Below are 22,383 nucleotides of genomic sequence, written 5' to 3' on the forward strand. Positions count from 1 at the left end.
TCATATGAAACTTTTGTTTTGAGAGACCATGTAGGGTGTTACGAAGACTGCTACAGCATCCACATTCGAAATCACCACCACAGAAGTCCCTTTCTGCATTGCTTTTAGCAGTTTCACACTCAATCAACATGGCAATAGGAATAGCTTTGGTTGGCGTTTGGGTCCAATTTAACAAATAAAATAGCCACAATTTCCCAATGATGGACCTCATTATAGTCATCGCAAGCCTAATATCTCTAACAAAATTATTTTTTAAAAAAATACTAAGTATAAATAAATAGACAAATACGATAAAATAAAATACTCGTAAAAGTTGACAAGCTTTATTAGCAAGGAGTAAGATCTTTCATTAAACTTAGATTAGCCAAATAAAGAATCAGAGGTTTTCTATATGTCAACAACTCCACTCCAAAACAGCCTTTGTTTTGAAAGAGAAGATTGATCAACTGGCACCTTAATTTTATACAGAGAAGGTTGCTAAGTGTAATTGGCCCCTAATTAACCTTATCCCCCATCTCCCTCAAATTTTACAGATAATCCAACACACAATGACAATTTCGCACTGTGCTGTGTGGAGATACAAATCAGGAACCACTAAACGACAGCATTGACACTATTTCAGCTACGATTCTCCCCTCTCTTTAACATTTCAACTCATACAAAATTTTGTAAAAGTATTTAAATTTACCAGAAGTTCAAGATGACAAGACCTGAAGGCTACTTACCACCCTTGGCGTAGCTGTCCCTTAATGTGACTGTCCGGTTGAACACCAATTTCTCTGCCGTGGAGTCCTTGTCAACAGCAAAATAGCCTGAAACCAAAGATAAATATTTAACAAATTTTAAACAAAACTATTGATAATTGTCAACATTTATAGGAAGTTTATTGAGCTACAAAGAGTCCATTTCGTAGTGATGATCTACTTCTGTATTTCTAACTTGCAACATACCCCATTGGCACGTTTGTAAGATATAGATTTGAGAAGGTAACAGATAATTAAAAATAACCTAACCTTAATAGCTGAACTCTTTCAGGCACATTTTTAATTATTTTATCAATTTACCTTCTCTAATCTCTCTTTTGAAGTTTTGATGTGTGTACCAAGAGGGTATGTTGCAAGTGATGATAAAAAAAGCCGAGGAATTATAATGTAAAATAACAAAATTATAGACAAGGACATAACTGGCAGGGAAAAATCTAACTTTGGCCCCGTTCCATTCAATTTACTTTGACTTATTTGAACAAAATAAGCTCAAAATTTTATGTAGGTCTGAAAAAATAGTTCATAAATAAGCTCAACTAAAATGAAAATAAGTTAAGCCAAATAGATTGTAGCCTTTGTCAATGAATGACTTGCCAAGAATTCATGAATGTTCCAATTACAAGGCAATAGGTATAACAGGCAGACATAAAAGTGCTATAAATATGATTGCAAAATGTAAATATGTAATGCATATCCAGGAATTATATGTAGAATAGGCCTTGCAATTATATTAACCATTACTTAGAAGTGGACCAGTCAGACGTACCGAGACGTTCAAATTGAAATCTCTCACCAAGTACTGCATTTTGAAGAATGGAAACTGCATATGCCTCAGGTATGACAATTTTGGAGTTGGAATTCAAGTCACCAAGCCAGTCATCAAGTTCAGCAGGATTCTATAAAATCGGAGATTAGTTCATGAAAAGAGGCAATGAATAGTTGAATACAGCTAGACAAGAAATCACCTACCTCAGAAAGGAATAATCTGTCAAACAGTCTAACTTCAACTTTCAGAGGATCGACGCCTGGAGAAGGCTCAGCAACCCAATGAAGGACACCCTAAGAATTCAAGCAATACCCAATCAGCTCATTTCTAGCAACGAATTAAAAGAATGTCACTCGCACTGGGAGATGATAACAACAAAGCATCTAGCTACATCTTTCTATATAATATTAAAATTTCAAAAAAAACAAAAAAAAAAACCAAGACGTTGAACTGCTCAAAAAACCTCCAGTAGATCAGAAATATTGGTAAAAACTTTAACTTTTCCAACAGCTGGTAATGCAATGACAACATCAAGTCCTTCACAAACCTAATTTTTATTCTAATTCTGCTTGAACGTCTTAATTCCATAAATGGGGTCCGGCTATATAAACCATTGTAGTACTATTCTCAATCATTGTGGCTCATGTTAAGCAATGTGACGAATTAAAAGAATGTCACTCGCACTGGGAGATGATAACAACAAAGCATCTAGCTACATCTTTCTATATAATATTAAAATTTCAAAAAACAAAACCAAGATCGTTGAACTGCTCAAAAAACCTCCAGTAGATCAGAAATATTGGTAAAAACTTTAACTTTTCCAACAGCTGGTAATGCAATGACAACATCAAGTCCTTCACAAAAATAATTTTTATTCTAATTCTGCTTGAACGTCTTAATTCCATAAATGGGGTCCGGCTATATGAACCATCTTAGTACTATTCTCAATCATTGTGGCTCATGTTAAGCAATGTGACAGTTTTACTCTGGCTGTCACTGATCTACCATAACAAAAACCTCTGCATTATGCTCTTCAAATCTTAAATAACATTAAGCATGTCAAACTTGCATATTTTTCTAAGCTACTAGAGCAAGGCTGAAAGGAAAGTAGAATTTGTATGAACTTTTGTAAGAACAGTCCCATGCCCATAAACTTCATTCCCAAACATTAATTTATCTCAAGGTGTAATAGGATTTTATGAGGATAATGTGATACTTGGGGCGAACAAGCATTAATAATTGACATTGACATAGGAATCCACTTGCAAAATTGCATTTGAACCCCTTACCATTATCACCGATTAATCATTCACTTGGACCAAATTAAAGTGTTGTTCTCTTCAACCAGATAAAACCATATTTCAAATGATGATCCAGAGCAACCCCTACAAAAGTGAACCTCCCTTTTTGTTCCGAGTTTATTGCAGCCTAAATGTCATAATCAAGTAACAAACTAACAATTAGCATGGTGAAAAACTCAACCGCAACCTATCGTATCGGCCTAGTTGTACCAGCACCGATACTTTCAGCACTGTGCCAGTTTTTAAAATAGACCGAGATTTAGGCCGAGTCAACCGATAAGCCAATTTTGGCGCTACCACTATGATACCTAGCTTTTTAGACAATTATTCAACTTTTATCAACTTTTTACTCCAATAACGGCTTTAAACCTTTAATATATTCAAGAATTTACCAGAATTTTGTAACTATTATGCTAGTATTGTTTCTAGAATCATGATTTTTAAGAACGAATTGAATTCTACAAAGGAACCACATTCATGTTGCAACATTCGCAATCCGATGCACGATATCTGATACCAAGATAACGTGAGCATCACTGCGATCACAACTGTTGCTGCATTATTAAAAAATGGCAGTGACATATAATGAGTGAGAAAATAACCTTTGGCTTCGTTTTCTTCTCAGGGTCATACTCTGCCCGAATTTCAACTACTGTCTCATTGTCTGGGCCAAAGATCACATCAGTGCATTTAATGGGATATCCATACCTGTATTTATACATGTGTGATGAGATATTTACCCAATTATGTAGAGAAATTAATCAAAGTTCCTCCATATCCATACCTCAATAAGACAGACTTTCCAGGAGCCAGACCATAATAATCTTTTGAGTCTTTCATCCGAAAATCAGAATTTTCAATGTAAACCACATTGGAAAAAGGAACCTGTACATGAACTACTTCAGGCCAAACCCAACAATAAGATACAAGTACGAAAGAAAATTATAAATAGGAAGGCCACATTAGGTGATTCCATTTAAATGCATTACATAGCATCCCTTTTTTCATCTGAAAAATTTCAATGCTAAATTGCTGACCTTGTACAGAGCTGAGGTGTCATTGGTTTGAGCATCTGGCCACTTCTTTGCGTCGAGTTCAATTACTTTACCAGCTTCTAAATTGGTGATGACAACCTAAAACAAAAGGCCGATAAGACACAAGGAAGTGTATATCCATCATATGAAAGAGATCAAAAGAAATACAAACCTTTAGGGGATGTAGGACAACCAATGTGCGAGCAGCTATTTTATTAAGCTCCTCTCGTATATGATACTCAAAGCGATCTACACGGATCAAACTATTATCACTGCAAGTAGGAAAATCTAAAATGTTAGGAGTTGCACATAAGATACGTACACTCCATTATCCATGTTACTTAAGAGTTAAGACTTGAGTATGAGCGCCGTTACAGATAAATATCAGAGAGCCTGAATTGACTTGCCTAAATAATACGGACACATGCACTGTTCTAAGTATGGACATGGATATGAAGACACATTTTTTGAAAATTTGTAACATAATTTCTGAAAAGATTTATCTAAATTTTAGCTGTTGAGAAGAGATAGGAAGAGAGAAGTTTCTCAATTGTTGTCTGGATTTTAGATCAGCTCCTAGAAGATTGAGCTCATCTTAATCTATCATCAATGCCCTCTAATCCTCAGTCTTATCTTAATTAAGGTTCAAATTTTAAAGCAGTTAAAAGTGTCAATTACAAGGTAAAGTGTCGGATACGGATTCATACCCACATCTTTGTCGTGTTATGTTGATATGGGCGTGGCAGCCAAAATTCCATGTAAAAATAACACGGCATGCAATACATAAATTTTAGGAAAATTTGTCTAGAAGGGACATTATGTTCACTTATTTGTCTAGAAGAACCTTATATATTTTAAGTGGTCTAAAACGACCTTATAAGTTTGTTTTGTTGTTTGGAGGGACCTTGACGTCATTCTCCAATGTTGACCCTCGCGCGTGACTGTCACGTGACTTACAAAAATGAGCCTCCCCTTTTTTCCCTCGTTTCCCTCCAATTCCTCCTCTCTCCTCTAATCCCCAATTTCTTTCTCTCTCCTCTGCTCATCCTCAATTTTTGTTCTCAATTTCGCCATAATTTTTTCTATATTGCTCAATTTTCCAATTATTTGCTACAATTTTTCTAAGTATAGCAATATATGTTATTCAGTGTGTTTTCGATTGAAATTGTTAACCTATTTTCTGTATAAATATGGCTTGAATTTAATCGATTATGTAATTTAGGGTTCTGAAGGCTAAATTAATTTCAAAATTCGTTTCTGAAGTGAAATTTAAAAAGTAGAGATCAAATGTGTTTTCAGTTGAAATATTTGGAGTTGAATTGTGATTTTGATTCAGCATTGAGAACTTTTGGTGTTTTCCTTTATAGTAATAATTTAATGCCAAAATAGCTGTCAACAGAATGCTCTAAATTTATATTTATAGTCGTTGAATTTATATTTCGTATAACATAAGCATACTAAATATACGTAGTACTCGGTTTGCAATTCATATTAAGCTAAGTTTAGAATAATTGGGGATTAGAGGAGAGAGAAGGAAATTTAGAGGAGAGAGAAAGAAATTGGGGATTAGAGGAGAGAGAAGGAGAAATTGGAGGGACAAGTGGAAAAAAAAGGGGGGGTTATTTTTTTAAGTCACGTGCGAGGTCAACGCCAGAGAAAAAAGTCAATGGACGGATTCCAACGTCAAGGTCCCTCCAAACAACAAAACAAACTTATAAGGTTCTTTTACACCACTTTAAATTTATAAGGTCTTTCTAGACAAATCTATAAATATCACTAAAGTAAAAACCGCTGACATCATTACTTTTTTCAAATTTTACACATGTCAGCTTCTCATTCATTTTTTTCCCGCCTAAACTTTTTTTTTTCCTTTTATGTTTTTTTAAAAAAAAAATAATCTACTTATTGCAAAGTAGTTTAATACAATACATTAAACTTTTTAGTTTTCAAAACTTTTTCGTTTAAAAACCTTTTTAAAATCTTAAGGAAAACAAATATCAACCTTTTATATGTGTGATTATTCCAACTAATTACAAAGTTCGCAAAATTTTATTGTAGACATGAATTTTCTTTTGTTTATATTATTTTAATTTTTGCAATTTGGTTTATGTTAATAATATCGTATGTAATACAAAGACTTTACATATTTTGACTGATGTCTTTGAAGTTTACACAATTATAAATTATTTTATTATATCCGTGCATCGCACGAGAGTTAATCTAGTAAGTGAACATATATGTCCCTTCTAGACAAATTTTCCTAAATTTTATTTTCCTACACCTATGACCTATCTCTTTATCACAACAACTAATGTCCACTTTTATAACTTGTGCATACTATTTTAATATCCTTTCTCTAAAAAATCTTTAGCAACATAAATCACTTTACAAGGCCAAATATGGAATTAATTTTGGGACACAGCAATCACCAATGCCAAAATTTCATTTCACAATTACCCAAATCAGTAGCTTCTGAGCAAGAAAGAAAAATAAAAGGAAAAAGATCTCACCTTCTAGTGATCCCAATACCCCTAACAAATGCATTGATAGCTGTTGGTGCTACACCCCTACGGCGCAAACCAGCAAGCGTCATCAATCGTGGATCATCCCACCCATCAACATACTTCTCCGTGACAAGGCGATTAAGCTGTCAACACCAAATTGAAATCAGCTTCAGAAAGTTGTGTAGTTGCAGAAGAAAAACACTATTGATGAGCTGAATGCATCAACGACAGATCGATAAGCTTACTTTGCGTTTTGACATCACTGTGTTTGTAACATTTAACCGCGAGTACTCCCATACATAGGGCATATACTGGCTAAGTGCATGCAATAACCAATAGTAGGAAGCCCGCCTTGTCTCAAATTCCAACGTGCACAGCTGCATTAAGAAAATTGGTATTTATTTTTAAATATGAGGTAAAACCCAGTTACCCACAATTTACTTTTTAAGAGTAACACCTATGCATAAATTGCATGGGAGAGGAACAAAAAATACTCAAAGCACTAATAAAATGGTGGATACCTAAGATGCAAGCACAATTTAATAAATAAAATAACTTGTAGTAAAGATACATACCGAGTGAGTCACATTTTCAAGTGAATCAACAATGCAATGGGCATAGTCATAGCTAGGGTATATACACCACTTATCTCCTGCTTTAGGATGACGAGTAAACTGCAAATAAAATATAAATCAAATGAAAAAATTTAAAATTAAAATCAATAAGTTATACAAATAAAAAGTTACAAATGCTTGCCTTGATTCTATATGCAATAAGATCGTACATATTAAAGTTGTCACTCTGCATATCTTGCTTCATCCTCAGTGTTGCCTTTCCTTCCTCAATCATTCCTCTTCTCATTTCCTCGAACAGTTTCAAAGATTCTTTTACCGGTCTGTCTCTCCATGGACTATTCATCTTATTTTCTCTATACTCCTTTATCTCATCAGCAGTCTGCAATTAAACACGCAAAAAGAAACAATTTTTCAAGAAAATACCTAAAGAAAGTAAGAGGAACTTTGTAAACCACTGTGACCATTTAAGAGATGGCATGTCAAAGGTTAGTTATGGAAAAGGTTGCACGTATATATGTAAAAGACAAGATAAAGAAGCAGAGGCAGAATATAGCAACCTGATGATCAACATATGCGTGACCCCTCCTAATGAGTTCGACAGCTAAATCATACAGATCTTGGAAATAGTCACTGGTATAAGTTATCTGCAATATAACAGCAGAGACAAGTGAATACTTGAGCTGGTTTGTACTGTTATACAAACATGAATAGTGAAAATTATATACCTTGAATGGCTCCCATCCCATCCATCTGACTATTTCTTCAATATGGTCAATATACTCTTTTTTTTCAGCTTCCGGATTTGTGTCATCATATCTAAATTAAACCAGAAGGTGAATCAGATCTAATAAAGTACTATACAATTATCCCAAAATGTTCATTTTTTTTTTTTTTTTTTGCTTTCATCAGCAAAGCCACAAAATATTGTTACTCCACAGGCTGTAATGCAACATAATTGAGTTTTTCTTTCTAAATATCTTCAATAAGATACTGAAGCAACAGAAAAAAGCAGTTAGAATATGCAGTTTGTGTAGACATACCCACATGGCCATAATTTTTAAAGCAAAAACAACCATGCTTATCATATAAGCCAATTCCCTCAATTAAAAGAAAAGATGTATAAACAGGCTGCCTTATTTTCAAACGATTGTCAAAATTTTCATCAAGGAATCCAATTCCACATTAAAGAGCTTAATTGACTGTATCAGAGTATATTCCATGAAAAGCTTTTCCTTAATTCTACAAATGCTAAATTGAAAGCCAATTTTAGGAGGAACTATGAATAACAAGCCAAATACTTATACCCTGCACAATTTTCTCGAGTTCCGTAAAAACTTATACCTTATTAACAAAAGGGAAAAAATAGAGTTCACCAATCCATTTACTTCAAACAACATCAACAACAAAGCCTTAGTCCCAAAATGAATCCCACATAATCAAATATACAAAAGCCAAGAGACAAGAAGTCAACAATGAAACTATAACATGTAGACATCATAAAGCCCAAAAAATACATCAATCAACAGGAATAAGAGTTGTAATAGTATCTCAAACACATAGCGACTCATAAAAATATTAAATCACAAAATATTTCACCTTAGATAGCAATTTCCTCCTCTGTCCTTTGCCAATCCAAAATCAACAAACATAGCCTGTGCATTTCAGGAATAGGTTATGCTCCATTCAACAAAAAGACTTCAGGCTTCTGCTACATTAAAAGCAGCCAGTTGCAAATCACCTTAGCATGACCAATGTGAAGGTACCCATTTGGCTCAGGTGGAAAGCGAGTAAAAACTTTGCCCCCTGTCACTTTCAAGTGCTTCTCAAGAATCTCCCGGGAATTGCAAGGTCTTAAGACAGAACCATCACTGAAGAAAACTTCAGTGTGGACCTAAAATAAACAAGACAAAGAACAAAATCTTAGCCGAAAGCAGCAAGAATGTTTTTATCATAGGCCTTATGCACAGGCCTTAACACTTTGTTTGGATAGGAAGAAATGGAAGGAAAAGAAGAGAAGAGAAATGGAGGGGGACAAAATCTCTTGTTTGGGTAAAAGATTGGGGGGAAGGAAGGGGAAGGAGAGGGAGGGATCTATTTTCCCTCTCTCTATAATAACCATAATCTCTCCAAAATTGGAGAGATTTGGAGGGAAAATGGAGCTCACCTCCCCCTCCCTTTCTTTTCCCTTCCCTTCCTCCATTCTCCCTCCCCTTCTTTTCTTTCCTTCTTTGCTATCCAAACAAAGCGTAAGTGATCCTAACAACATTATCACAACACAATGAATTAAAGTATGCGCACAATTGTACCAAGAAAAAAAATAATAAACATGTCCCAAAAAAATACTCTCTCCGTCCCTTATTGATAGTCCCTTATGGCTAATTATAGTCCCATTTGCTTTTTTCAAGTACCATTAATATTAATCTTTTATCAAAATTCCCTCCAATTTGCAACAATATTTGTGCAAATTTAACTTTTCCATGTAAATTACTTTCTCTTTCTACTTTTTTGCATACCCAATGTAAATTTACCTTTCCAATATACTTTTACTACTTATAATGTTGATTAATACCCGTGAAAATTGCCCATAAGGGACGGAAGGGGTAAAAAGCATCCTACAGCACTTTTGACTTAGCTTATTTTAAGACAGTCAACTAAATAAATAAATAAGGGCCCACAATTCTAATCTAAGTTCTGCAAACATCCCAACAAAGTGTTGTTGACACCAAGACCTATTGAAAAACTTTAAAACAAGAAACATGTAATGCATCAGCACACCCACCCTAAGCTAGATATGTCACCAATAGTATGTAGGTTTTGACAAATATTGCCTTGAAGAAGAAGTTAAAAGGTGACATCAGGAATTTTCAAAACTAAGTTAGCTTTGGGTATCATGTCAATAATGAGAACTATAAGTAACGCGAAATTAGAAGAAAAAAATTATTTAGTCATTTTTCTATTTTTATTCTTACTTCTGTGGCCTGTGGGAGTGTCTCCAGCCACTCGAAGGTCTGGGATTGCATTCTCTTTAGTAAAAAATTAATAGCATTGCTAATATGAGTATATAAGTATATAACAAAAGAACCATTTACCAGTTTCCCAGTTCCTATTGTTTTTTTTTTTTTTTTGGCAATAAATGTCTGATTCCACTGCAACAAGTGTCTAATATTAGTATTTCTAAACACTTAGAAATATCCTAAGCTAGAATGCCATATTTTCAATTTAAACAAAGGAAACAATATTTAGATTACAGAAGATTCTTTTGAAATATATACTCCCTTCGTATACAATTAAGTGTCATTTTACCTATCACTTAATTAAAAAGCTATACCAGCCCGTGGCACCACCCCGTAATCCTTAAACACTTAATATTATCCTAAGCTAGAATGCCATATATTTAATTTTAAAAAGGAAACAATATTTAGATTACAGAATATTCTTTTGAAATATATACTCCCTTCATATGCAATTTATTATTTTACCTATTACTTAATCAAAAAGCTATACCAGCCCGTGGCTCTCTCTATCTAATTTCAGGGAGCATACATGAATAGATAGAAAACATTTTGTATCACCACTTGGGCTGCAGAGGATAATTCTTCAGTGAATAAAAGCAATGAAATGACAAAAATTGCCTGCGAAAATTTTCTACCTTAAGATTTTCTTCTGGTGATGGGAAGTTTAAAAATGGGTTAAGGTCTTCTTCAGTTGGCTGTGCTGGAGTAACAGCAGCTTGTTCCTACAAAATGTGCAATAGCAGAATAAATAATCATACAAATTACAATGAAGCCTGAACCTCAAAGCATAGGTTGTAGACTGGAAGAAAATGCCTACCTCAACTTTAGCAGGCTTTTCCTTTTTCTTTTTTACTGGCTTTTCATCATCTGCTGCAGTTCTTTCACCCAATAATTCCCGTAGCTTTGTATCTACCACTTGCTGCAATATTCAGAGGCATGATCCATATTCCATAAGATCACACACATTTCACTCAAAAAAGTAGTACAACAATTTAATCTATGTGACTAGTCTAAAATAAGTTGAGCGAGCAAAGGAAGAGTGACCTTAACAATCTTTGGATCAGCCCATGGCTGTCTCTCTCGAACACGTCTAAATAAGTCACCAACTGACAAAGATATATAATTACATGTCAGCAGACAATCATACAATAACAAAGCACGATTATGAAACAATTGATCAACATAGAGAATACAGGACTTGGTTAGAAATAACATTATATGCTCAAGATAAGCCCTGTTCCCCCCACTCCCCCTTCCTGAAGAAAAACAAAAATGATAAAGGGACAGGTATAAAGGAACTGCTACTCCAATGCATAATAGCCCAATATGAACAATGCAAACCATTTGTTTTATAGCGCTGCTCCAAAATTGTTGCTTTACTCTCTTCAAGTATTTCACCAACAGTATGCTCAATCTCTTCATTAGAAACTTCAACACCTAACAAACCAAAATAGAGAGATATATTATTGCATAAAGAGCAACAAATCTTAGGATCACCAAATTCAAAAAGTTCATTCTAATAAAAAAAATCAAGAAATAATTGTATACCAACTCCACAAGCCTTTTCAAAGTCATTGAAGCTGAATTTCTCAGGACCAATATCTGAGAAAAATGTAAAAGCAGCTTCCAATTGAGCTGGTGTTTTAATCTACAAAACAATAAAATTATCAATGCATCATTTATACGTTTTGAATTTTAAAAATAAAATAATAAAAATAAATAATAATAATAATAAAAATAAATAAATAAGGCACAAAGACTACTCAGTCCAATAAAGTTAACATATTTCGTTTCTTAAAACACTGCATTGAGTTACATGCTTCAAGTTTTCAGAATTCAGAATATGCTGACACTCAATCACGTTAACTTGTAGCTCACACCAAACAATGAAACATAAAACACATCAATATTTACTAAAGTAATTTTTAAAACGAATGAAGTATATAAAAAGTGATTTTGTGTCCGACTCCTAAAGATTGATTCCTCTGTTAGCAAGTTAAGTTCCATTTCTTTCCCCCAAACTCATTACAGGATACTCCATATGCTATTAAAATAGACTCACGAAAACCAGACATCATGTCAAAGTTAAAATTTTCTGGCAGTAGCGTGTAAGAAGAACTAAAAAAATAATCTAATTTGTCTTTCAAGTGAGAAGAGAGTCACTATTCATAATCTTGACGGAGGTTGGAGGAAAATTAAAATCACTTTAAAATTTACTCTTATCAATTACTTCCTCCGTTTCTTTTAAGTTGACACGTTTCTTTAGTCACGTTTGCCAATGCACTTGTTCAATCATTAATATCTTTAATTATTGATAAGCAAAAATTATGAAAAGTTGATATTTTGAAAGTATATAACGTGACGAATCTAACAAGATTCCTCATTACTATATTTTTCATTACGTATAAAGCACAAAACACGGTCAAAGGGAAGTGTGTGAATAGTGATAAAGTCAAAACGTGTCAACTAAATAAAAACGGAGGTAGTATTACTTAGTAGAAAACATTATGAATCAATCGAAAATTACACTTTAACTATTGTTGGGGTAAGGCATTACATATATATTGTATGATCGCCCATAGCTCACCTAGGGTTAGAGCCTCTATAAAGACATTGGAATGATGAGGCAGAAAGGTTTGTTTTTGCAAGCAAATGACATTGCCAAAGTTTAGGACTTATTTTAAATAGAAAGGATATATAAGACTTATTTCACCTCAATTTTGTCAAATAAAATATAACGCACATCAGAATCTCGAGTTGCTGATCATTATAATTCATCCGTCTTTGCTTTTACAAATATTTCACTAGTTGTAGATTCTGAACACTGTTCTCAAAGCTACTCATACAATAATATTATGATCACAACATATATAATTCACTAAACTAACACTAATTTAGTCAATATGCAAGCAAAATATTACAATTGCATCACCTCATCAAGATAATATGTAATTATGTACACATTTGATAGAATTGTAGCTCACCTTGGACGAAACAACGTATTCAGCTAATACAGACCGATGCACAAGAGCATTGCTAGGAAATTTCGTGGCAACCTACCATTAAAACAAACCAATTTCAATAAAAACAAACAAGTCCAATTCAACAATATGTTCAATCCACCATTATAACAGAAACATTTTGTAAAAATATTTTCCAAGCAATAATCAACAAAATGAAATCAAATTACAGAAATTAACACATAATTAAATTTCTCAAAACAATCAATTTCACCGTGTAAAGAAGATTTCCTGTAGTTCGATTGCATCCATCAGTAACACCAGCCTAGATTCCACCAAAAGTGAGAACAAATAATCAAAAAATACTCCGAAAAAATTCCAGTTTTTGGAGCAAAAAATGGACGAAAAATGAAAAAATTACTACCTCATCGATTACAGCCAATAGATTATTGGTGACCTTGTTGTTGGCGACTGTATTATGAGCGACTCGTTCATCTAATCCAATTTTCAGGAAAAGCTCCACCGCATTTTCGGGATTTACCGGCGATTTCGTCGGCATAGTGGACGAAATTAGGGTTTAAGGAAGAATTTCCGGCGAAAGGCGACGAATCTCCGGCGGAATGTAAAATGGGTTAGTGTAGTGACTAGTGAGTTAATATCCAATGCGCGCGGCTGAAATTCCAACGGGCTCGATGTTTGGTTTTGAACGAGTCCGTTTTTTTAGACAGTGAAAGTTATGCTACGGCAGTTAAAGTTGTAAGCATTGCGTGATACTCAAGCACAAATGCACTCTTCAAGCTTTGGTGGACAAAGGAATACTTTCTACTCCCTCCGTTCCCTTTTGTTCTTTACGTTTAGAGTTATGCGCGGTTATTTAGAAAAATTAATAAAGTGAGTGCATTCAATCATTTTTGTCATTCATTGAGAGATGGTAATGGAGACTACTACTACCAAAAAATAATGAAAAAGAAAAGGTTGAAGAGGAGAGAGAAAGTAATACTCCCTCCTTCCCTTAATACAAAGCTTCATTTTCTTTTTAAGTAAACCAAAATACAATGCCTCTCTCTATTTAAAGGTTGTATTTTTTAATATTATTACCCTTTTTTAATGAGTTGTCATTTTTTTTCGAGCTTTTCTTGGTCTCTACCTACTTGAGTCCACTTTGGACTCTACCAAGTGGGGTTCATTTGTACTGTAACCAACACTTTTGTCATTGGTGATTTGGTACTGATTTTATTGTCGACGGTATACCAACATCAACCAAGTCAAGGCTAGATGGTAGTCTTCTTTGATACCAACGAACTCTTAAATGGTATTTCTTTTGATACTATCGAATACCTTTTTGATACCAACGAACCTATTTATATATTAATATCAATTATTGTTCGCTTGTTTCTTGATTAATGACTTTTAACGATACTAGTTATCACAACTCTACTACTTATACATCAAAATAAATTATTTTAACAGTTTAACAGCCCACCATGCTCCGCAATAATAATTCTTTAACTAGAGAGTTTTGACCAATACCTGAACATATAGGCAACAATGGAACCTCCGGCGTTCTGAGCTTCCGGCTTTATCAAGGTAACTAACCCCAACCCTGTCTTCCTTAAATCAGGCTCAGCACAGATCTAATTCGTTTCCTACCTTAGACCGTAATCTCTAATTAAACAATCTTACTGTGTTTAAGATGGAACTTCTTAAACAGAAAGATAACTCATTTAATATATAAGGTTCAAGGGGGTAAGGTTCCCTTCTTGAACAAAACTTTTATTTAATTTGAAAAGATTACAACACTCATATATTACAACACACAAACTGAAAGCTTAAACAGACATAAGTTGAACTAGAGTTTTTTCTACTTTAAGAGAGATGGAGAACCAATCTTTCTCTTAAAGTGAGTATGTGTCTCTAGAGGACTCTCTAAATCTTTCAGAGTAATTCTCTAGCTAACTCTTCTAACTCTGCCTTCACTTCTTTGCCTAATACCCTTTATATAGGGGAAGGCTCACAAAGGTCACCAACACTTTCTATGGCTTACAGAAAACCATGACTCAGCAAGTGAATATCGTTCACTATTTTTCTAAAGATTCTTTAAAACAAATAAAACGTGCTACTACAGTAAAAGTAGAATACATAATTGTTGGTGTGGGCTCAAGACTCCATCATATCTTATAGACTACCTTTGTTGTCCTTACTGTCTTTATAATGGACATACATTGGGTTGTCTTCTTCTATACCTAGATCCATCACACATTTAGAAGCATAGAATTCATCCCATGTGACAAAGATCTTCAATAAGTGCTCTTTTCACTCTAAGGATAAATATCTCCCGGCTTCATTTCGTTCGAGATAATCATACACTGATTCACCATGTAATACTCCTTCTTCTAAATAACTTCTTAACCATTCTAGTGCTACTATAGTAGTATTTCCCACATGGCCACATGTATTATGACCGGTGGTTCTTCTTTTAACGCTATGAACTGGTTAAGATACTGAGCAATATAGAAAAATCCATAAGCTCTTGCCTTCACAGGATCTTTTACTCGTCTCTACTGGATACAGATTGGATCTTTGATTTTGCGATGAATGTCTTCAAACATGATCAGGAAATGAGGAGAGTTAATTTTTCCTTCAACCATTTCAATGTTTGCACTTTGCATTTGGACTTGTTCAACTCTTCCTTTATATCTTGTTGCTTCATAAATTCTCCTAAAAACATACTTCTGGAATTTCGTGAGCTTCTCTAAGAACGTAGTATTATTATCAGAAAATGGTACAATACTATAAAACATCCCATAATCCCAAGCTCTGTAGTACTCTGCTACATAAGGTGCCCTCCATTCCAGTGAATGTGGATGAATTGACACAATACCCATTCTGGAATTGGTGTTGAATATTATTCTACTTCCCCATATATCATAGACATCATACATTTTGTATGACCTTGATACAACTAGATCATACCAAAACCTAAAATTATTATCTTTTAATTTATTTAGTATTATATCCTGAATATCAGTAATGAGTCTCAGGATAATGAACATCAATTCGTACATTAGGAACCTTCAAACTGCTACATGACAACTTTGAATTAAACTATCTCGAGATCTTCTTTTTTATGAAACAATCATGGCCTCCATCAAGGCCCAAGTGGAGGGTGAAACCCGCTCCATTGCTTTATCAGTTTCTTCAATAAGAGTTTATCTCTCTGCCTCCATCTTTTCTAGTTGACGGGCAGGAGGTTTTTTTGATGTCTTGTGATTCTTAGCCATTAGCTAATCCTTTGGTTAGAGTATCGGCTAAAGAATTCTTCGATCCTTGTATATGTTCAACAGTAAAAGAGAATTGGTTAAGCCATAATTGCCAACGCAGGAGTCTCCCTTGCGCTTGCATATTAGACAAATTCTTTTTAACAAAACTGAGTATGCCTTTGCAATATGTTATTATTAAGAACTATTTAGGGGCTAGAAGATAAAGAACTTCTCGATCCCTCTAATAACTGCAAGGATTTCCTTTTATCTGGAAATTTTTCAATCTTTTCTAGAATATGTTTTTGCAGTATTATTTGTCCTGCTTTAACTTCTTGTTTAGCATAAACACATTTATCTTTTCCAAGGATTATACCATGCTCTACACATTTTTGAGTTACTGCTTTAAGATCATTTTTATGTTGCTCTAAATCTTTTGAAAATATTAGAATATCATCTATATAGACCGAACAACAAGGATTAAGTTCTCTAAAATATTATTCATTCTTCTTTGAAATATTTGTGGAGCATATTTTAATCCAAAAGGCATTACTAGCCATTCATAATGCCCTTGAGGGGCACTAAATGCGGTTAATGGAATGCTTTCTTCTTCCATTTTAATTTGTCAGTAGCCACTCTTACAATCCATTTTAGAAAACCAAGTGGCTCCTTGTATTCTATTAAATAACATAGTTTTATTAGGAATGCAATAGCCATCAAAACAGTATTGTCATTTAGCTGTTTATAATTAATGGCCATTCTAGCTTTTCCTCTTTTCTCTTCTGCATGATTTCTTACCATGAATGCTGGACTATTATGAGGACTTTTGCTATTCCTAATCAACTTTTTATCAAGCAATTCTTTTATTTGTTCATCAAACTCCTGAATATATTGGTAGGTATAGACCATTTGTCTTACTCTTATAATATTATTAGGATATGCTAGAGTTATCTTAGCAAATGTCTTATCCTTTTCCCACTGTTCTAAAGGATTAGTTGAATATAATTTTTCACATAATTTTTCTTGTTACTTATTTATCTAATCTATTAATGATGAATCACACTCAGAAATTCTAAGTGCAACCTCTCGTTATGTAGGAGTAACCCTATCACCAAGCTGGCTGCGCGTAAATTCCATTGTCTAATGAGTATAAGCCTTTGTGATTTTCTGCAAAGGAACGGAATGACCATTAATAGTAAAGATTATTTGATCAATAGTTTGAGTGCATGGAGGGTATAATCTTTGAAAATTATTTCCTATTATCATATTATGACTAGGTTGATCAGTTACCCATAAAATAGGAATAACACATTGAACTCCTCCAATTTCTATTGGTAATTCCTCGATTATCTCCGTATGCATCATGATACTCAGGATTTTAGCCTTTTTTCCACAAGAATTCTGGAAATAATGACCTTTTTCCAAAACATGTAGAACAACCACTATCAATATATGCGCATAATTTATATTTATTATAATCCTATGCATATATCAATTGGAATATAAATTAAATGCTATTAGGATTAGTACTGGATATTTCATTACAAGCTTCCATTTGCATATTAATTTCATCCTCATATACTACTGGTTCACTCACAATTTTTGTTTTATATCCAATTACCTTCCTTTTATCAATAGGATTATTTGGATCGGATCTTCATTTAACTCTAAATTAGAATATAATACCATATCAATGCTATGCCTTGCCGGTTGCTTTAAGGCTTTTTTACTTTCATATTTTTCATTTAGTTTCTCTAGTAGAACTAATATTTCTTCTTCATCCTCTTCTGGCTTTTCATCACCTTGTTGTTTCATTCTTATTATTGTTGAATTTTGTCTACTTAGACTTGGTGTTCTAAGACTCATATTTCTCTGTATTTTAGGTTTTGTAGTCATTCCAATATGAAGTAATCCTGATTCATCAATTAACATCTTACTAGATCTATTACTAACTGCAGGGTTCATAAAGAATTCCTCCCAAATTTTTTCAATTTCAATTTCATTAGGATTTACTTTTATAGGTGTAATTTTCTTCTTAGGACCTCCTCCTTGCTCATATTTCTGAGCATCAACTATTTGTTTCTTAAAAGATGAGTCTATAGTGTTTACTAACTTATAAACCACCTTCCATCTTAATTGTATGGGTCGTGTTCCTTTATGCATTTTCACTCCTTCTGTTAATAGTTTGATAGCTAAAAACTTTGACGCAAAGGAATCCTCTAAGCTCACATAATATCTAGGTTCACATATATAGCTTACCGTTCCTTGACTTAAGTTACATGTGATTCCACTAATTATTTGATCATAAAATTCTTTATGTCTAATATCACAAATAAAACTCAAGCATTTAACATCCTTGCCAAAATCTTGCAAAGGAGTTATGTATACTTGTACTACACCAATACAAATATAGCTATAATTTCCTTTTTCTTTATGTTTTTTTAATAATTTTCCAGTTTATGATATTAATTTCGGCTGCTTTTTGTTCACAATCTTCAATAAACTATGCTTCCTTCCATTTCTTCACATGCATATTTAGTTCTAGTTTTAAAGGAAAACATTTATTAATATTTTATCTTTAGTAATCTGGGGAAATTCCAACTTTATTTGTTTACTTGATCCAGGTCATTATCTTCAAATGAATACTCGACTCTTTTTAGTTGACCTATTGTCATTTTACTTTTATCTTCCTCATTGTCATCTGACTCTGAATTTTTTAACTCTTCTCCTTCCATCATATTATTTATTTCTTCATAATTTTCATCTTCAAACTCATCACTAACTTCAGGTTCTTCATTATACTCATTTTCCTCTTCTATGATTTCTACTATTCTTTTGTTATTACTTAAAGCCAATTCTAAAGCCTCGTCTTTTGATATTTCTATGTAATCCCAACTCCCTAAGGCTTCCATTAGTTTATGATTAGCTTTCTTACATTCATTAGCATAGTGTCCTAATTCTCCACAAGACCAACACTTACATGTCTTCTTTTTCTCAGGACAATATGTTGCCTTTCTGAAAAACCTACTTGGTTTTCTATATTTATGTTTATAATAATTATTCTTATAGGTTTTTAATCTTGATCGATCAAATTTATTTTTCTTATAATTTCTTCTCTTATTATAATTTTTTTCTTTCACATCCATAGTTATTTGGGAAATCCCAACAAGTGAGAAATTGTCTCTTCATTTGTTGAGTTCCTGCAACCTCTCTACATTTCTTTTCAATCCACTTTATTGGGAAAGCAATTCTGTTTCCCAGGGCATCCCTAGCTAAGAATTTCTCTCTCCATTCTTGATATTTTTCACTAATTTCTTCATTAAGGAGACAGGGTAATTTGTCATAGAACATTACAAGATTTGTTTCATTTTCACCAATTTTATAAAAATATGTCTCAAATTCCATAATGTATTTATCAACATATTTCATATTACAGATGGACAAATCATTTAACTTTCTTTCATATTCTATTCGATTTTCATTAGGATCGGCTCTAAGACCAATGAATTCTAACTCAATGTATTGACATAACTGCCTGAACATTCTAGCTAGTAGGTGATTCACTAGCTCTTAATGTAGTTTTGACTTCTTCATCTATTCCATCATACCAGTCTTCTACACAGCCATAGAGACTATCTTCGATATATTTTAAGAAATTTTCTGAAGTCCATTCAGTATTTAAATTAAGTACACTACTCATACTCTTTTTCCACTGATCTAAAACATTTTGTCTATCCCTTACACCATCTAATTTAAGCTTATAACCAGTTTGACTTATAGGTTCAAGAGTCATTTCTCCTTGTTTAGGTATATGATTAGGCATAACCTTGACACTAAACCGGGTAGTCTTCCCTGGTATGTATCTTGGTCGTGTGCAACTTCCTTCTCCTTGGTACCTAGGTCTTTGAATAACATTGTTTTCCTTAATGTTTTCATTAATATTTTCTTCTCCAACATCATTATTATCCATTACTCTTTTACCTAGTCTGTTTTCAATCTTTTACCTAGTCTGTTTTCAATCTTTTGTTCGTTGGACAACTTCTATGGGTAGAAAGTCTAGATCATTCAACTTCATTAATCCCATTTGTTGATATAAATCTTCTTCTAAAGAAATATAATTATTTTTCTCTATTTCATTATATTTTCCTCTATTTCATTACCAGAAGCAATCCCTTTTTCAGAAATTAAGTTCATGATTTCGTTAAGCTTGTTAGGGTCTTCTTCCGTATCGAATAGGGCTTGTAATTCATTAAGCGTTTTCACCTGAAGATGAGGGCTCATCTTTAGTTTTTTTATTCTTTTCTTGGTTACTAGTAAGTCTTTTAGGGGGTGATACAGTAAACTTTTTATTTTTATCTAGATTTTGAAAAGGATATTTATATTTATATGGAACAAATTTTCTCTGCATTAGGTGATACTTCTTTTCCAAATTGATGTCTAACTTCGTTTGTTAAATCAAGTTGAACTTGTTTAACCTGTTTTTTAGATCGTTTACTTTTTTTTTTTTATTAATATCGGTTGTGGTTATTGATATCTTATTTTCGATATTAATACAACGAGCATGTATGTTATCAACTTCCAATCTTAATTCGCCAATTTGATCTACTATCACTACTACAAAAAGCGTGTTTTTTGGACGCTTTTTAGGCCTTTTTTCGACGCTAAAAAGCGTCGAAAATTTATTTCTCGACGCTGCAAAAAAGCGTCGCAAATCCATGAGTCGAAAATTTTTCGGAGACACAAAAAAACGTCGAGATTCTCGACGCTTTTTATTGTCCAAAGTAATATACGAAGCGTCGAAAATTACGTATTTCGCGCATTATCCCAAATGTATGTAGTTTTTTAGTGACGCTTTTTCCTGTCCACATAATCAAATTTAGCGACGCTTTTTGTTGTCTTGCGTTTATTCGTGTTAGCCTATGGTATGGCGGGAAAGTCTTTGAAATCTGAAAATGTGCAATTATGTAGACATTAAAAAGCGTCTAGATTTATTTTTTAAGCTTTTTTTTTCTTTTTATCAATTTATCATCATAAATACATTATAATTATTTAAATTTATCATAAATTAAATTAATTAATAACATTAAAATAAAAATAAACAAAAATTCTATATAACTAGATTTAAAAAAAACAATAATTAATCAACAATAAAAAGAGTACGTAGTTAATTACCAAATTTAGAAAAGAAAACATCAACACAGTACAATCGATCAATAAAAAAAAATGGTCGCATATTATAGTATGTAGCTTGTCCCTAAATAAATACATCACTAATAATATAAGACTAAAAACCAAAATAGATAGATGATGGCCACATTGATCGATATAGTCGCTTGTTGATGCTCAAGTGTCCCGGACTATTCTTTTGTTGCACCTACATTGCCTTTTCCAATCTTCAAAAAAAAAAAAAATACAAAGTATAAATTAGTCTAAATCATTTTTTACCAGAGCAACCACCATTACACATATGAATAACTTGATCACACTAAGTTCATACTTCATATATTTTTTAACACAAAGGAAGCACATTCATATTATATCATAATATAACTGATGAAATAAATCATCAGAACAAAAGAAGGAAAGTTGCTGAATTTAACTAGCAATCCTAACAAAAGGAAAGTAGAGGGCATATGATACCACACTAAACTTTCAAAATACTTCCTAAAACAGCATACATAAACTAAAAACAGAAGCATTACAGCATAATAATAAAAGATAGCAGCAGCAGAGTTGTTGATAGCAGCATAAGGATGAGGAAACATCAGCTTTGTTTGAATTCATCTCACTTTCATTTTACTTGTCTTATTTATTCATCCATCTTTTATGAGAAATTTTGTATTTTTTTTTTTTTTTGTAAAAATTAGTGCAAGTAAAATCATCAGACCTCAACAATCTTAGCTATAGTTCAAAATGGGGGAGGTAACAACTCTAACAACAAAGACATTTTTATCCCCAAACTTCAGCCATAATAAAGCTCATAGTCAAATTGATGATAGCTAAAAGCAAACTAACAAAAGCAAACAACAACTAAAAGTCTCAACAAGCAAATTAACAGGGTGCTAAAGGCAATTCATATTGGGCTTTCTATTATTGAATCAAATGGCTAGTCCACCATCCAAATTTGCTTTGACTCTCAACAAGCAATTAACAGGGTGCTGCAAGAGGATCAAATTAAAGATGCTAAATTGCTTATTATCAAACAATG

General features: G+C 33.1%; 1 protein-coding gene across 1 annotated transcript; it reads right to left on the reverse strand.

The window, feature by feature from the left end:
- Nucleotides 1-322: 322 nt before the first annotated feature.
- Nucleotides 323-13,884, reverse strand: LOC145557396 (glutamine--tRNA ligase-like). The gene is made up of 23 exons (XM_081618581.1): nt 13,343-13,884; nt 13,193-13,243; nt 12,943-13,014; nt 11,507-11,606; nt 11,300-11,395; nt 11,003-11,064; nt 10,776-10,877; nt 10,594-10,680; nt 8,683-8,835; nt 8,541-8,596; nt 7,670-7,760; nt 7,502-7,588; nt 7,126-7,323; nt 6,945-7,043; nt 6,615-6,746; nt 6,376-6,512; nt 4,038-4,137; nt 3,869-3,964; nt 3,616-3,716; nt 3,434-3,539; nt 1,734-1,823; nt 1,531-1,660; nt 323-812 (listed from the first exon to the last, which is right to left on the reverse strand). The coding sequence occupies exons 1-23, from the start codon at nt 13,475-13,477 to the stop codon at nt 718-720; spliced, it is 2,376 nt and encodes a 791-aa protein (XP_081474707.1). The 5' UTR covers nt 13,478-13,884; the 3' UTR covers nt 323-717.
- Nucleotides 13,885-22,383: the final 8,499 nt, after the last annotated feature.

The sequence above is a fragment of the Chenopodium album genome, chromosome 1, assembly GCF_948465745.1.
Source record: "Chenopodium album chromosome 1, dcCheAlbu1.1, whole genome shotgun sequence".
NCBI classification, from domain to species: Eukaryota; Viridiplantae; Streptophyta; class Magnoliopsida; order Caryophyllales; family Amaranthaceae; genus Chenopodium; species Chenopodium album.

Excerpts from the sequence above, each read along its gene's own strand:
- LOC145557396 (XM_081618581.1), bottom strand. The coding sequence starts at position 13,477 with ATGCCGACGAAATCGCCGGTAAATCCCGAAAATGCGGTGGAGCTTTTC. Across the intron at positions 10,878-11,002 it reads CTGATCCAAAGATTGTTAAG|CAAGTGGTAGATACAAAGCT; the intron begins GTCACTCTTCCT and ends TGAATATTGCAG. Across the intron at positions 1,661-1,733 it reads ACAGATTATTCCTTTCTGAG|AATCCTGCTGAACTTGATGA; the intron begins GTAGGTGATTTC and ends CCGATTTTATAG.